Source organism: Tachyglossus aculeatus, chromosome 7 (genome assembly GCF_015852505.1).
Source record: "Tachyglossus aculeatus isolate mTacAcu1 chromosome 7, mTacAcu1.pri, whole genome shotgun sequence".
In the NCBI taxonomy this organism is placed as follows: Eukaryota; Metazoa; Chordata; class Mammalia; order Monotremata; family Tachyglossidae; genus Tachyglossus; species Tachyglossus aculeatus.
This window is the reverse complement of record NC_052072.1, coordinates 18,999,355-19,014,315: the sequence shown is the minus strand read 5'-3', so window position 1 is coordinate 19,014,315 and position 14,961 is coordinate 18,999,355. Positions and strand designations below refer to the sequence as shown.

General features: G+C 54.2%; 1 protein-coding gene across 1 annotated transcript in view; it reads left to right on the top strand.

Moving 5' to 3' along the window:
- The window catches only part of ITPR3 (inositol 1,4,5-trisphosphate receptor type 3), a 95,112-nt gene that overhangs the window by 78,790 nt on the left and 1,361 nt on the right, over nucleotides 1-14,961 (top strand). Inside the window, exons 46-57 of the mRNA XM_038749658.1 lie at nucleotides 881-967; nucleotides 3,393-3,503; nucleotides 4,466-4,658; nucleotides 4,960-5,085; nucleotides 5,887-6,059; nucleotides 7,624-7,788; nucleotides 8,273-8,465; nucleotides 9,845-9,949; nucleotides 10,046-10,170; nucleotides 11,111-11,276; nucleotides 11,969-12,129; nucleotides 14,560-14,721. Of these exons, the coding sequence (XP_038605586.1) occupies nucleotides 881-967; nucleotides 3,393-3,503; nucleotides 4,466-4,658; nucleotides 4,960-5,085; nucleotides 5,887-6,059; nucleotides 7,624-7,788; nucleotides 8,273-8,465; nucleotides 9,845-9,949; nucleotides 10,046-10,170; nucleotides 11,111-11,276; nucleotides 11,969-12,129; nucleotides 14,560-14,721 (1,767 nt within the window). The remainder of the gene's footprint in view (nucleotides 1-880; nucleotides 968-3,392; nucleotides 3,504-4,465; nucleotides 4,659-4,959; nucleotides 5,086-5,886; nucleotides 6,060-7,623; nucleotides 7,789-8,272; nucleotides 8,466-9,844; nucleotides 9,950-10,045; nucleotides 10,171-11,110; nucleotides 11,277-11,968; nucleotides 12,130-14,559; nucleotides 14,722-14,961) is intronic.

Genomic DNA, 14,961 nt, shown 5'->3' with positions numbered 1-14,961 from the left:
TCCCACGTGGGGCTCACAGTCTTAATCCCCATTTTACAGATGAGGTAACTGAGGCACAGAGAAGTGAAGTGACTTGCCCAAGTCACACGGCAGATGAGTGGCGGAGGCGGGATTAGAACCCACGAACTCTGACTCCCAAGCCTGGGCTCTTTCCACTATGACATGCTGCTTCTCTAATAATGATAATGGCATTTATTAAGCGCTTACTATGTGCAAAGCACTGTTCTAAGCGCTGGGGGGGGGGTTATAAGGTGATCAGGTTGTCCCGTGGGGGCTCACAGTTTTAATCCCCATTTTACAGATGAGAGAATTGAGGCACGGAGAATTAAGTGACATGCCCAAAGTCACACAGCTGACAATTGGCGGAGCTGGGATTTGAACCCACGACCTCTGACTCCAAAGCCCGGGCTCTTTCCACTGAGCCATGCTGCTTCTCTAATGTAACCATGAACAGACATAGTCCTTACCCATAATGAGCATACAGTCTAGAGGGGGCAATAATACAAACAATATATAAACAATAATATATAGAGGCAATAATATAAACAAATAAATTACAGATATGTACCTAACTTCTCTTCCCTCCACTCGACTCGCTCCTAAAGCTTCCTCTTCCAAGCTGTGGACCCCCTCTTAGGGACCCTTGAGTTATCCCCGGAGCCTTTTTTTTACCTTACCCATCCACTCTTTCTAGTTCCCTGGGAAGAAGAGATTGATGGGACGGGATGGAGCAAGGGTTAGAGGCAGGCGATTACAAATCTGTCCCAGCGGTGCCCATGGCAACCTGAGAGGGGTCTGTGTCCACTCCCGGGGGCTGAGCTCAGGACCCCTTTGGGGTCCGCGTGGAGACCACCTAATCGCAGCCGCCTCTGCCCCTCAGCTCTCCCGCCACAACAAGACGCTGCAGCACCTGCTGAAGCCGGTGAAGCGAATCCAGGAAGAGGAAGAGGAGGGCATCTCGTCCATGGTAGGGGGCAGGGACCGCGACCCAGGGCCTCCTGGGCCCTTTCCAGAAGGCCTCACACCCCAGCCTCTGCTCCTTGTCCGGTGGTCTAGGTCCCGAGCCCATGGGCTGGGTGGGGGGACCTGCGACAACCCAGTCTGGAGGGGGTTAAGGGTGGTCAGCCCCTCTCTGCTGCCTTTTTACATTGGGGAATGTAGGGGTGGGCGCGGGTGGCCGGCTCACGCTCGCCGAGGCATTGCCAGCTTGATCCATGGGGTTCTCCTTTCCCCAACCCCAATCCGTAGGGGCCGGAGAGGTCGACTCCCTGTGCTCCTACTCTCTGCCCTGTGACTATTTCTCCCCTTCAACCTCCACGCCCGCCCCCGCAACACTTTCCCAGGACTGACTCATTCATATTTCTCACCCTTTTCCCTAGAGGATTCCTGCCTTTCCCCCCACTGGATTTCCTGGTGTTTTCCCAAGCAGATTGTCTGCCTGGGGTTTTCCTGCACAATTTCCCAATGTTTCACAATGCAGGTCCCTGTGGATTTCTGCGGGTTTACAGAGAGATTTTGCCAGGTTTTCCTGCCTGGATTTCCTGGCCTTTTTGAGCATTTCACTACCTGGGTTTCCTGCCTTTTCCCTTGGAGTGGGATATCCTGGAAGAATTTCTTGGGGCTTTCCCTCAAGGAGTTATTTCTTTTTTTTTTATCGTATTTGTTAAGCGCTTACTATGTGCCAATCAATCAATCGTATTTATTGAGCACTTACTGTGTGCAGAGCACTGTACTAAGCGCTTGGGAACTACAAGTTGGCAACATATAGAGACAGTCCCTACCCAACAGTGGGCTCACAGTCTACAGACACTGTACTGAGCACTGGGGTGGATACAAGCTAATCAGGTTGGACACAGTCCATGTCCCACATGGGGCTCACAGTCTTGATCCCCATTTTACAGATGAGGCAACTGAGGCACAGAGAAGTTAAGTGACGTCCCCAGGGTCACACAAGCAGACACGCGGTGGAGGCGGAATTAGAACCCAGGTCCTTCTCACTCCAAGGCCCGGGCTCTATCCACTAGGCCATCTGATTTCTTGGTTTTTCCCTTGGGGATTTCCTGTCATTTTCTGAGATTTTTCCTGTGTTCTCCTGGATTCCTCAGAGTATTCCTGAGGGCTGAAGCTTGTGTTCCCTCTTGGGTGCTGGAGGCCAGTGGTTGGGGCTAGACAGAAGGAGGACCAGATTGGGGTCAGAGCCAGAGATGGCTGAGGGTGGGAGAGGAGGGAGGGAGAAGGCCCGATTAATCAATCCATCACTGGTATTTATTGGGCGCCTACTATGAACAGAGCACTGTACTAAACACTTTGGAGAGTACAATGCAACAGAGTTGGTAAACCCACTCCCGGCCCACCGGAGCTTACAGTCTAGAGGGAAGACAGACATATAAATAAATGAATAAATTACGGATATGCACCCAAGCACTCTGGAGTGACTATCAAGTGCTTCTTCAGACTTTAAGCTTGTTGTGTGCAGAGACCCTGTCCATCAACTCAGTTATATTGTACTCTCCCAAGCGCTTAGTACAGCGCTCTGTGCTCAATAAATACCCTTGTTGATTAATTGATTAAAAAGGGTACAGACCTAAATGAATAGATGATGCAGAAGATAGAGGGAGTAGAGGAAATGAGGGGTTAGTTGGGCAAGGCCTCTTGGAAGAGATGTAATTTTAGGAGGGTTTTGAAAATGGGTGGAGTGATAATAATGATGGTATTTATTAAGCACTTATGTGCAAAGCACTGTTCTAAGTGCTGGGGAGGTTATAAGGTGTCAGGTTGTCCCACAGGGGGCTCACAGTCTTCATCCCCATTTTACAGATGAGGGAACTGAGGGCCAGAGAGAAGCAGCGTGGCTCAGTGGAAAGAGCACGGGCTTTGGAGTCAGAGGTCATGGGTTCAAATCCCAGCTCTGCCAATTGTCAGCTGTGTGACTTTGGGCAAGTCACTTAACTTCTCTGTGCCTCAGTTTCCCTCATCTGTAAAATGGGGATTAAGACTGTGAGCCCCACGTGGGACAACCTGATCGCCTTGTATCCCCCCAGTGCTTAGAACAGTGCTTTGCACATAGTAAGCACTTAACAAATACCATTATTATTATTATTATTAAGTGACTTGCCCAAAGTCACACAGCTGACAAGTGGCAGAGCTGGGATTTGAACCCATGACCTCCGACTCCGAAGCCCATACTCTTTCCATGGCCTGTCAGATATAAAGGGGGAGGGAGTTGCAAGCCAGAGAGAAAATGTGGACAAGGGGTTGGTGGGTCAGACGAGATGGAGGTACAGTGAGTAGGTTGGCACCGAAGGAGCCAAACTTGGGCAGGGAATCCCAGCGGTCCTGGCAGGGGACTGAAGAGGTTGTGTGTGTGTGTGTGTGTGTCCCCGTCCCTGCAGCTCAGCCTCAACAACAAGCAGCTATCACAGATGCTCAAGTCCACAGCCCCAGCCCAGGAGGAGGATGACGACCCCCTGGCCTACTATGAGAACCACACATCCCAGATCGAGGTGGGTCTTGGGCCGGGAAGAGGAGGGAGAAGATGGATGTGTGAGAACCCCCAGTTTTCCTCTAACCCGGCGGTCACATTCTCATAGAACCCCTCTACAAGTGAGCCCGCTGTTGGGTAGTGACTGTCTCTGTATGTTGCCAACTTGTACTTCCCAAGCGCTTAGTACAGTGCTCTGCACACAGTAAGTGCTCAATAAATACGATTGAATGAATGAATGAATAAGGAAAACTCATGTGGTACTGTTCACTGTGACTGATGTCATTTCTCCCAATAATAATAATAATAATGATGGTGGCATTTGTTAAGCGCTTACTATGTGCCAAGCACTGTCCTAAGCACTGGGGAGGATACAAGGTGATCAGATTGTCCCACGTGGGACTCACAGTCTTCATCCCCATTTTCCAGATGAGGTCACTGAGGCACAGAGAAGTTAAGTGACTTGCCCAAAGTCACACAGCTGACAATTGGCGGAGCTGCGATTAAAACCCATGACCTCTGATTCCCAAGCCTGTGATCTTTCCATTGAGCCACGCTGTTTCTAGACCCGGGCAGATGGGTCAACGTGCTAGACCCGGGCAGACAGACATTCCCAATTCTGTCATCACATTCCAGCTGAAACATATAATGCAAACCTGACTTCATCATCATCATCATCATCATCAACCGTATTTATTGAGTGCTTACTGTGTGCAGATCACTGTACTAAGCGCTTGGGAAGTACAAGTTGGCAACATATAGAGACAGTCCCTACCCAACAGTGGGCTCACTGTCTTGGCAGGAAGGGTGGGGAGAGGTGTGTATGTGTGTGAGTGTCCCCTTGCTGGGATCCTAGTGCTTATGTATGCCTGAGGGCAGGCGTGTGAGGGGTGTCTGTGCCCTGGTCCCCTCCTCCTCCTCCTCTTCCACCGAGGCCCGGGGTGCGGTGTGCGCCCCATGACGCAGCTCCCTCGGTGGCCCCAGATCGTGCGTCAGGACCGCAGCATGGAGCAGATCGTGTTTCCGGTGCCCGGCATCTGCGAGTTCCTGACGGAGGAGACCAAGCACCGGCTGTTCACCACCACGGAGCAGGACGAGCAGGGCAGCAAAGTCAGCGACTTCTTTGACCAGTCATCCTTCCTGCACAACGAGATGGAGTGGCAGAGGAAGCTGCGCAGTGAGGGCCGGCCGGGGGGCTGAGGACTGGGCCCGGGGGGATGCTTGTAAGGTTGCGGGGGTGGGGGGCTGGGCTACTGAAGGGATGGCGCAGAAAGCCGCCCCTCCAACAAACCTGGCAAGAAAACCCACCCTGAGTCCATTCCTGGGCTCGGTGACCTCTGCCACCCAGCAGGAGAGGGTGTCGCCTTGGGTGAGGGGCTGGTTCGGAGCATGGGGTCAAAGTGGGTGCCCCCATCCCACCAGTCCGGGCCGCTCCCTTTCCACCCCTCACCGCCACCCGCCGCGGCCCCGTCCCACAGGCATGCCGCTGATCTACTGGTTCTCTCGCCGGATGACTCTGTGGGGCAGCATCTCCTTCAATCTGGCCGTCTTCATCAACATCATTATCGCCTTCTTCTACCCCTACGTGGAGGGGGCTTCCACTGGTGAGCTGGGGGGACGGGGGAGCAGGAGGTTTTGGACTCCCAGCACCTGGTCCCGGAGGGCTTTTTCCCCTTGATCTGGACCCTCCCGGGGGCAGGGGAGAGAAGGTGTGGCTTCTGTCACTGGGCTACAGTTGGGGAAGAGGAGGCCCAGAGGAGTGAGATCTCCATTCATTCATTCAATCGTATTTATTGAGCACTTACCGTGTGCAGAGCACTGTACTAAGCACTTGGGAAGTGCAAGTTGGCAACACAGACTGCCTAGACCATAAGCTTACTGTGGGCAGTGAACGTGTCTACCAATTCTATGTTGTATTCCCCCACTCACTTACTAATTATTAATTAATTATTATGTTGGTATTTGTTAAGTGCTTACTATGTGCTAAGCACTGGGGTAGATACAAGGTAATCAGGTTGTCCCACGTGGGGCTCACAGTCATAATCCCCATTTGACAGATGAGACAACCGAGGCACAGAGAAGTTAAGTGACTTGCCTAAGGTCACACAGCAGACAAGTGGCAGAGCTGGGATTAGAACCCACGTCCTCTGATTCCCAAGCCCGTGCTCTTTCCACTAAGCCACGCTGCTTGTGTGCTGTGCACACAGTAAGCGCTCAATAAGTACCACTGATTGATTGACCTGGAGCCACGTAGCGAGTCGGGGAAGAGCAGGGCCAGAGGTCCCTGGGCATCCCTTTCATCCAGCTCTGTGGCTTCCTGGGCGAGGTGGTGGGAGACCTGATTCCTGGAGGGGACAGGCCTCATCCCTTCTCCCCCTGTTTCCCCACCGGCCCCCGGCCTCCAGGCGTGCTGGGCTCCCCACTCATCTCCCTGCTCTTCTGGATCCTCATCTGCTTCTCCGTCGCGGCGCTGTTCACCAAGCGCTACAGCATCCGGCCCCTGATCGTGGCCCTGATCCTGCGCTCCATTTACTACCTGGGCATCGGTCCCACCCTCAACATCCTGGGGGCTCTCAATGTGAGTCCGGGGCCGCGGCTGCTGCTCAGGGCGGGGGCCATCTGGGGTGGCTAGCGGGTTGGAGGGCAACTGGGTACCGGTCCTAGCCTCTCACCAAGACTTGATCTGTCCGTGGGCTGCCCTGAGCCCCATATGTGGGAGAGAAGGCCTCGAACCCTGCCCTTGAGGGGCAGTCAGTCTAATGGGGGAAGGGACAGGGTATAGCCCCCCCACCTTCCCCTTGGGGGGGTCATGGGACCTGGCAGGATGTGGTGAAACTTTGCTCAGGGACTGCCTGTGTGGCAACCCGCCTCCATCCCCATCCTCCAGTCCTGGGAATCATCATCATCATCAATCGTGTTTATCGAGCGCTTACTATGTGCAGAGCACTGTACTAAGCGCTTGGGAAGTACAAATTGGCAACATATAGGGACAGTCCCTACCCAACAATGGGCTCACAGTCTAGAAGGGGGAGACAGAGAACAAAACCAAACATACTAACAAAATAAAATAAATAGAATAGATATGTACAAGTAAAATAAATAGAGTAATAAATATGTACAAACATATATACATATACAGGTGCTGTGGGGAAGGGGAGGAGGTAAGATGGGGGGATGGAGAGGGGACGAGGGGGAGAGGAAAGAAGGGGCTCAGTCTGGGAAGGCCTCCTGGAGGAGGTGAGCTCTCAGCAGGGAATGAGGGGATAACTTATCTTGGGAGCTCCCAGAAGCCCAGTTCTGGCCCTGGAGGCAGGGAAAGCCATCTCCAACCTCCCCATCCCCTACTCCCACCATAGTACCTCAGACAGAACAGACGGATTGATTTTCCCAAACTGGCATTTAAGGGCCCAGATATCCTCATCCCCTGTCTTGAAAGACACTCAGCATCTCCCACCTGCTGTGGCCCTCCTCCTCCTCCTTTTCCCCCCGTCATCCCCCTGCTCCCCAATTGGCTTTACCATGAGCAATGGCAGCATTTACTGAGTGCCTGCTGTGGGCCAGCGGGCACAGTATCAGGTGCCTGTTGTGGGCCATGGGCACCGTACCAGGCGTTTGTTGTGAGCTGGGCACTGTACCAGGCACTTAGGGATTTGCGGAGATGTGTAAGAGGCAACTTTTGGTGATGTGGTGCTTGGCTGTAACAGGGGACACCAGCTGACTTGAATGGGTGGTAGAAGCGTGGGAGCGGCCAAGCAGGCTCAGGTGGCTGAGGGACGGCCTTCTCGGGAAGGTGGGGATCAGTCAGGGAAGGCCTCCTGTAGGAAGTGACCTTTGGGAAGAGTTTTGAAGCCGGGGAGGAGGAAATTCACAGGTAGACTGTAAGCTTGTTAGGGCAGGGAATGTGTCTGTTTATTATATGCTATTCTCCCAAGCTTTTAGTACAGTGCTCAGCACACAGTAAGTGCTCAATAAATACTATTGAATGATTGAATAAATACGACTGAATAAATGAGTAGGGGGCTAGAGGGCTGGAGGGGGCTGAGTGGAAGGAAGCCAGAGCCTCCCCTTCCCACCCGGCCCCCTGCAACCCTGAGCCGGGACCTGAACCCAGACCCCCCATTCTCCACGTTCTCCCTCCCCAGCTGACCAATAAGATCGTGTTCGTGGTGAGCTTCGTGGGCAACCGCGGCACCTTTATCCGGGGATACAAGGCTATGGTCATGGACATGGAGTTTCTCTACCACGTCGGCTACATCCTTACCAGCGTCCTGGGCATCTTCGCCCATGAGCTTTTCTACAGCATCCTGGTACCTCCTCCCCGGGGCCACTGTGACGCTCTGGGGTGTGGGGAGGTGGGGATGTGAGGAAGAGGAGGGATGGATTGAGGGGCCCGGAGTCCGGAGCGGGCACTGGGGCAGGGATGGGGAAAGTGGTTCTGGGGGTGGTTTGGCCCTGCTGGTGGCACCTCACCCTTCCTCATCCTCGCTGGGAGTTGCTGCCCACCCTGCTGAAAGCCCAACCGGAGCAAAATACACCCACACCTGTCCTTTCCCCGCCTTGCTGCTTCAGGCCGGGCTCTGCCACAGCTGGGAGACCCCTGTCTCTCCCAGCATTTTTACCTCCAGCCCCCCCCGGACCCCCGGCTAGGTCTGTGGGGCTCCCCCATTTGTGGGCTTCCCCCCAGGGGAGGGGTCCCCCGGCTCTTAGAGAAGGGCCTCTGGCAGGGGGAGGAGAGGCAAGAAAGCCCGGGTCCCGGCCGCCGCCCTCCACTGAGCCCGCCGCCCCTTTCAGCTCTTTGACCTGATCTACCGCGAGGAGACCCTGTTCAATGTGATCAAGAGCGTGACCCGCAACGGCCGGTCCATCCTGCTGACCGCCCTGCTGGCCCTCATCCTGGTCTACCTCTTCTCCATCGTCGGCTTCCTCTTCCTCAAGGACGACTTCATCCTGGAGGTGGATCGGCTCCCTGACAACAAGTCCAAAGGTCTCCGTCCTCTCCCTTGGCCTTTCCCCCTCCCGTTTTCAATTAGTTAATCAATCAGTCACTGGTATATACCAGTGGGAGAAGCAGCGTGGCTCAGTGGAAAGAGCCTGGGCTTTGGAGTCAGGGGTTATGGGTTCAAATCCCGGATCTGCTAATTGTCAGCTGTGTGACTTTGGGCAAGTCACTTCACTTCTCTGTGCCAGTTACCTCATCTGGAAAATGGGGATTAAGACTGTGAGCCCCCCTCATCTGTGAAAATGGAGATTAAGACTGTTATTATTCTTAACAGTGATTGGCACATAGTAAGCGCTTAACAAATACCATTATTATTATTATTATTATTATTATTATTATTATTATTATTATTATTAACAGTGATTGGCACATAGCGCTAAACAAATACCATTATTATTATTATAGTAAAGCACTTAAGTATCATAATGATGTAGGGGAAATGGCAGAGTTAAAGATATGGTCAGTATTTATAATGTTGGTATTTGTTAAGCACCTACTATATGTGCCAAGCACTGTTCTAAGCTCTGGGGTAGATACAAGGTAATCAGGTTGTCCCATGTGGGGCTCAGGGTCTTCATCCCCATTTTACAGATGAGGGCACTGAGGCCCAGTGAAGTGACTTGCCCAAAGTCACACAGCTGACAAGGGGCGGAGCTGGGATTAGAACCCGTGACCTCTGGCTCCAAAGCCCCGGCTCTTTCCACTGCTTCCGTAATAAGTGCTGTGGGACTGAGAGAGGATGAATATCAAGCAGCGTGGCTCAGTGGAAAGAGCCCGGGCTTTGGAGTCAGAGGTCATGGGTTCAAATCCCGGCTCCGCCACTTGTCAGCTGTGTGACTTTGGGCGAGTCGCTTCACTTCTCTGGGCCTCAGTTCCCTCATCTGTAAAATGGGGATTGAGACTGTGAGCCCCCCGTGGGACAACCTGATCACCTTGTAACCTCCCCAGCGCTTAGAACAGTGCTTTGCACAGAGTAAGCGCTTAATAAATGCCATCAAAAAAAAAAAAAGTGCTTGCTCCCATCTTCCCCCTCCTTCAGTGCTAAGATCCGGATGGGGCACAATCTCCCATCTCTGTTGCCTCCCTGTTGCCCAGCCGCGACCTGGGGAAAGCTCCCAGGGTGGGGCCACTTTCCCCCTTCGGACTCGTGGCCCTTTGGAGGGGGAGAAGAGTCGTCCCCTACTAGCTTCCCTCTGTGCCCGCTTCTGCTTGTGCCCACTGGGCTCTGGCACCCCTTTAGCACCCGTCTAGGTCCTGAGCCGGGACCGGAAAGTGGTTGGTCGCAATGGGGGCCTGGGACCGAGGGCCGGCCCGGGCCCTGAGCCTCAGCACAGCGTGCGAGGCTGTGTGGCTCCTCTCTCCAGACAGCCCCCTGGGAATGCCCCATGGCTCGGCGGCCTTCGTGGACACGTGCGGCGCGGACCAGGTCGGCTGTTCCAGTGGCATCGCTGTGCCCGAGGCTCAGGAAGGTAAAACGGGTGAGGTGCTTGGTGACCTGGTGGCTGGTGACGGGCGGAAACGGGAGCCACTGCCCTGGACCACCATGTGGTGTGTTGCGGTTGCAGAGGAGGATGAGGGCGGCACGGAGCGAGCCTGCGACACCCTGCTCATGTGCATCGTCACGGTGATGAACCACGGGCTGCGCAACGGCGGGGGCGTCGGGGACATCCTCCGCAAGCCGTCCAAAGACGTGAGTCCATCCCACCCCGCCTCATAGTCCCCCACCGGGACCCCCAGTCTGCCCTCCGAGCGGCGGCTGGCTGGGGCAGGCGTGGGCTCAAAGCTGTTGAACCCCCCAGTGCTGCCTGCGTTCATTCATCCATTCATTCAATCGTATTTATTGAGCGCTTACTGTGTGCAGAGCACTGTACTAAGCACTTGGGAAGTACAAGTTGGCAACATATAGAGACGGTCCCTACCCAACAGTGGGCTCACAGTCTAGTGGTGGGAGACAGGCAACAAAACCAATTAACAAAATAAATAGAATAAATCCGTACAAACATATATACATATATACAGGTGCTGTGGGGAGGGGAAGGAGGTGGGGATGGGAGAGGAAGGAGGGGGCTCAGTCTGGGAAGGCCTCCTGGAGGAGGTGAGCTCTCAGCCTGCAGGGAAATGAGCAATGTTGAGGTTTCTGGGCTCGGGGCGGGTTCCCCCATCAGGCAGTGGTCCTCCCTGCCTGGCATTGGCATCCCTGCCCAGTACAGGCCCTGAGTGCCAAGTTGGGTCTGGGAAGGGCTGAGCCCCATCTCGGGGATTCTCCTTCGACAGTGCCAGCCTGGGAAACTTCACCTCTCTGTGGTCTTGTCCCCCTCCTGCCTCCCCATCCACGTTGTCCTGCCACCCTGCCTTGGCAGCCAAGACCGGCAGGTTCCAGGAGGCCCAGGCTCGCCCTCAGTCTGACTTCTGACAGCCTCCCGGCCTGTGGACTGGTCCTAATGGGCCTGCTGTGGGTTGGGGCTTGGCAGGAATTAACCCCCGACTCCCACTCTCTCCATGGGGGGGACGTTGAGGATCAGAGAGGGTAAACTCCCGGTCCAGGGCCACACAGCCAGGAGGGGAACACGGGTGTCCCGGCCCCCAGCCTTGCACTCTGCCTCAGGCGCCTCTCTTCCCCGGCCCCGCAGGAGTCCCTGTTCCCCGCCCGGGTCATCTACGACCTCTTGTTCTTCTTCATCGTCATCATCATTGTTCTGAACCTCATCTTCGGGGTCATCATTGACACCTTTGCCGACCTGAGGAGCGAGAAGCAGAAGAAAGAGGAAATCCTCAAAACCACGTGCTTCATCTGTGGTGAGCGGTCTCCTCTCCCTCCCTCTGCTTCACCCCTCCTCCAACCTGAGCCCCCCTGAGCCTGTGTAGTGCCCCCTCTCCCTCCTCTTTCTGTCAATATGTGGTCATCCTGTCCTCCTTAGGCTGAATACAAAGCATTTGGGAGAGCATAACAGAAGCAAGACTCAGGCTCCTTGCTCTCAAGAAGCTTTCAATTTCTTTGGCCAAACCTTAACCCTCCCCACTGAGGCCTTACTCAAAATCTGCCTCCTCCGTGAAGCCCCTTGAACTAAGGCTCACGTTTGCTCCAGACTTCCAGGCCGTCCACCTTCCCAGCAGTCCCAGATGCGTCCCCGAGTGTCGACTGATTGCCACCTGTGCCCCAAGGCTGGCCCCTTGGGTCTGCTCATGGCCCTCAGGGGACTTGAACCTCTCCCGAATGTCCCTCTGTCCCCTCTGAGTCATTCATTCAATCGTATTTATTGAGCAGAGCACTGTACTAAGCGCTTGGGAAGTACAAGTTGGCAACACATAGAGACGGTCCCTACCCTACAGCAGGCTCACAGCCGAGGCCTGGACTCTGCCAGCGTTTGCTCCGGCTGCCCGTTGGGGCGGGACCTGGGGCGAGCCCCAACTGACCCCCTGGCCGGGTGGGCGGAGAGCGCGGGGGAGACCGGAGAGACGTCTGGCCCCAACTCCGAGCCCTCCCGCAGGTCTGGAGAGGGACAAGTTTGACAACAAAACCGTGTCCTTCGAGGAACACATCAAATTCGAGCACAACATGTGGAACTACCTGTACTTCATCGTACTGGTGCGTGTGAAGAATAAGACCGACTACACAGGCCCCGAGAGCTACGTGGCCCAGATGATCAAGGTGCGAGGGGCTGGAGAGAGAGGGGCTGCGGGCAGGGGGTGGGACTGTGCCTCCCAACTCCCGGACCTTCTCTTTCTGTCACCTCCTGACGGCCCCTCAGGGGCCTCAAGATGCTTCTCCGTGCTTGGGAGACGCTCCTGGTGTTTGCCTCAGCGATCTGGGGTCCTGGGCGCCTGGGGCCAGGAGCGCAGGCAGGTCAGAACCCCGTCCCGGGTGGCAGAGGGTGCCAGCGGCTGGAGTGTCCGTGCTGCTGGGGCAGAGTTACCCTGGGCCGGCTGCAGTCGGGGGCTCCGGCTCTTATATTTATTTATTTAATTTATTTTTTGAATGAATGAATAATAATAATAACAATGGCATTTATTAAGCGCTTACTATTCATTCACTCAATCGTATTTATTGAGCGCTTACTGTGTGCAGAGCACTGGACTAAGCGCTTGGGAAGTCCAAGTTGGCAACATAGAGAGATGGTCCCTACCCCACAGCGGGCTCACATTCATTCAATCGTATTTATTGAGCGCTTACTGTGTGCAGAGCACTGGACTAAGTGCTTGGGAAGTCCAAGTTGGCAACACATAGAGACGGTCCCTACCCAACAGCGGGCTCACATTCATTCATTCATTCACTCATTCATTCATTGTCACATTTATTGAGCGCTTACTGTGTGCAGAGCACTGTACTAAGCACTTGGGAATAATAATAATGATGATGGCATTTATTAAGCGCTTACTATGTGCAAAGCACTGTTCTAAGTGCTGGGGAGGGTACAAGATGATCAGGTTGTGCCACATGCGGCTCACAGTCTTAATCCCCATTTTACAGATGAGGGAACTGAGGCAGAGAAGTTAAGTGACTTGCCCAAAGTCACACAGCTGACTAGAAGTGGAGCCAGGATTTGAACCCCTGACCTCTGACTCCAAAGCCCTGGCTCTTTCCACTGAGCCATGCTGCTTCTCTAGTCCAAGCTGGCAACATATAGAGACGGTCCCTACCCAACAGCAGGCTCACATTCATTCAATCGTATTTATTGAGCGCTTACTGTGTGCAGAGCACTGGACTAAGCTCTTGGGAAGTCCAAGTTGGCAACATATAGAGATGATCCCTACCCAACAGCGGGCTCACATTCATTCATTCATTCAATCGTATTTATTGAGCGCTCACTGTGTGCAGAGCACTGTACTAAGCGCTTGGGAAGTACAAGTTGGCAACATTCAATCGTATTTATTGAGTGCTTACTGTGTGCAGAGCACTGTACTAAGCGCTTGGGAAGTACAAGTCGGCAACATATAGAGACGGTCCCTACCCAACAGCGGGCTCACAGTCTAGAAGGGGGCGACAGACAACAAAAGAAAACATATTAACAAAATAAAATAAATAGAATAAGTATGTACAAGTAAAATAGAGTAATAAATATGTACAAACATACATACATATATACAGGTGCTGTGGGGAGGGAAAGGAGGTAAGGCCGGGCGGGATGGGGAGGGGGAAATGTGCAAAGCACTGTTCTAAGCGCTGGGGAGGTTACAAGGTGATCAGGTTGTCCCACGGGGGGCTCACAGTCTTCATCCCCATTTTATAGATGAGATAACTGAGGCACAGAGAAGTAAAGTGACTTGCCTGAAGTCCCACAGCTGACAGTTGGCGGAGCCGCGATTTGACCCCATGAACTCTGACTCCAAAGCCCGGGCTCTTTCCACTGAGCTACGCTGCTTTTCTTGTATAGATTGTCCGTGCTGGGGAGGGGAGCCCAGCCCCAGGGAGCCCCAGTGGAAGGTGGTTCTCTAGGGGTTCTTGTGCTCTGCCTGTGTCCAGGCTGCTTTTCTCTCAGGGCTGTCCTGCTCTATCAATCAATCAATCGTATTTATTGAGCACTTACTGTGTGCAGAGCACTGTACTAAGCACTTGGGAAGTACAAGTTGGCAACATATAGTGTTATATATAGACTGTGAGCCCACTGTTGGGTAGGGACTGTCTCTATACGTTGCCAACTTGGACTTCCCAAGCGTTTAGTACAGTGCTCTGCACACAGTAAGTGCTCAATAAATATGATTGATTGATATATGTTGTTATATAGTGGCAACGTATCAGTGTCAGAGCTGCTCCCTCAGGGCTCATCTGCTTTCTGTCCAGCCTACTCTTCTCTTGAGGCTCTCCTGCTCCGGGCCTGTGTCTGGGCTACTCTTCTTTGGGGGCTCTCCTGTTTTGCCCTGAGGACCCTCCAGCCTCGGAGGCTAAAGGGAAAGAATTACGTGTCAGCAAACTGGACAGATGGTGCAGAAGTCACTCCCCCCCGCCCCAGGCTAGCCCACCATCTCTGCCACGGGCCCAGCCGGCCCAGGATGTTTTCATGCTGGGACCCGAGGGGCCCCTTGGGGTGCAGGCTGACCCCTGACCTCCTGTAACCTTGTAAGCCGTGGCCTCCTTCCCCAGAACAAGAACCTGGATTGGTTCCCACGCATGCGAGCCATGTCGCTGGTCAGCAACGAGGGCGAAGGCGAGCAGAATGAAATCCGCAGCCTGCAGGACAAGCTCAACTCCACCATGAAGCTGGTGTCTCACCTCACCTCACAGCTCAATGAGCTCAAGGAACAGGTCAGGAGCCCCTCACGCTGGCCCCGTGAGGGACAGCCGCCCATCCACTCCACTCCACTCCACCAGTCCCCTTGCCTTGCCCCTGGGATAGTCAGCCAGGCTGCCTGACGCTGGTTCCAGGCCGAGGCTGGGCCGGACCCGGGATCAGTCCGCAAGGGACTCTGAGCATCCCCGTGTCCATCAGGAGCAAGCGTCTTGCTTCCGCCGCTCCCGCCGCTGCCCATTTTCCCTTGGTACAAG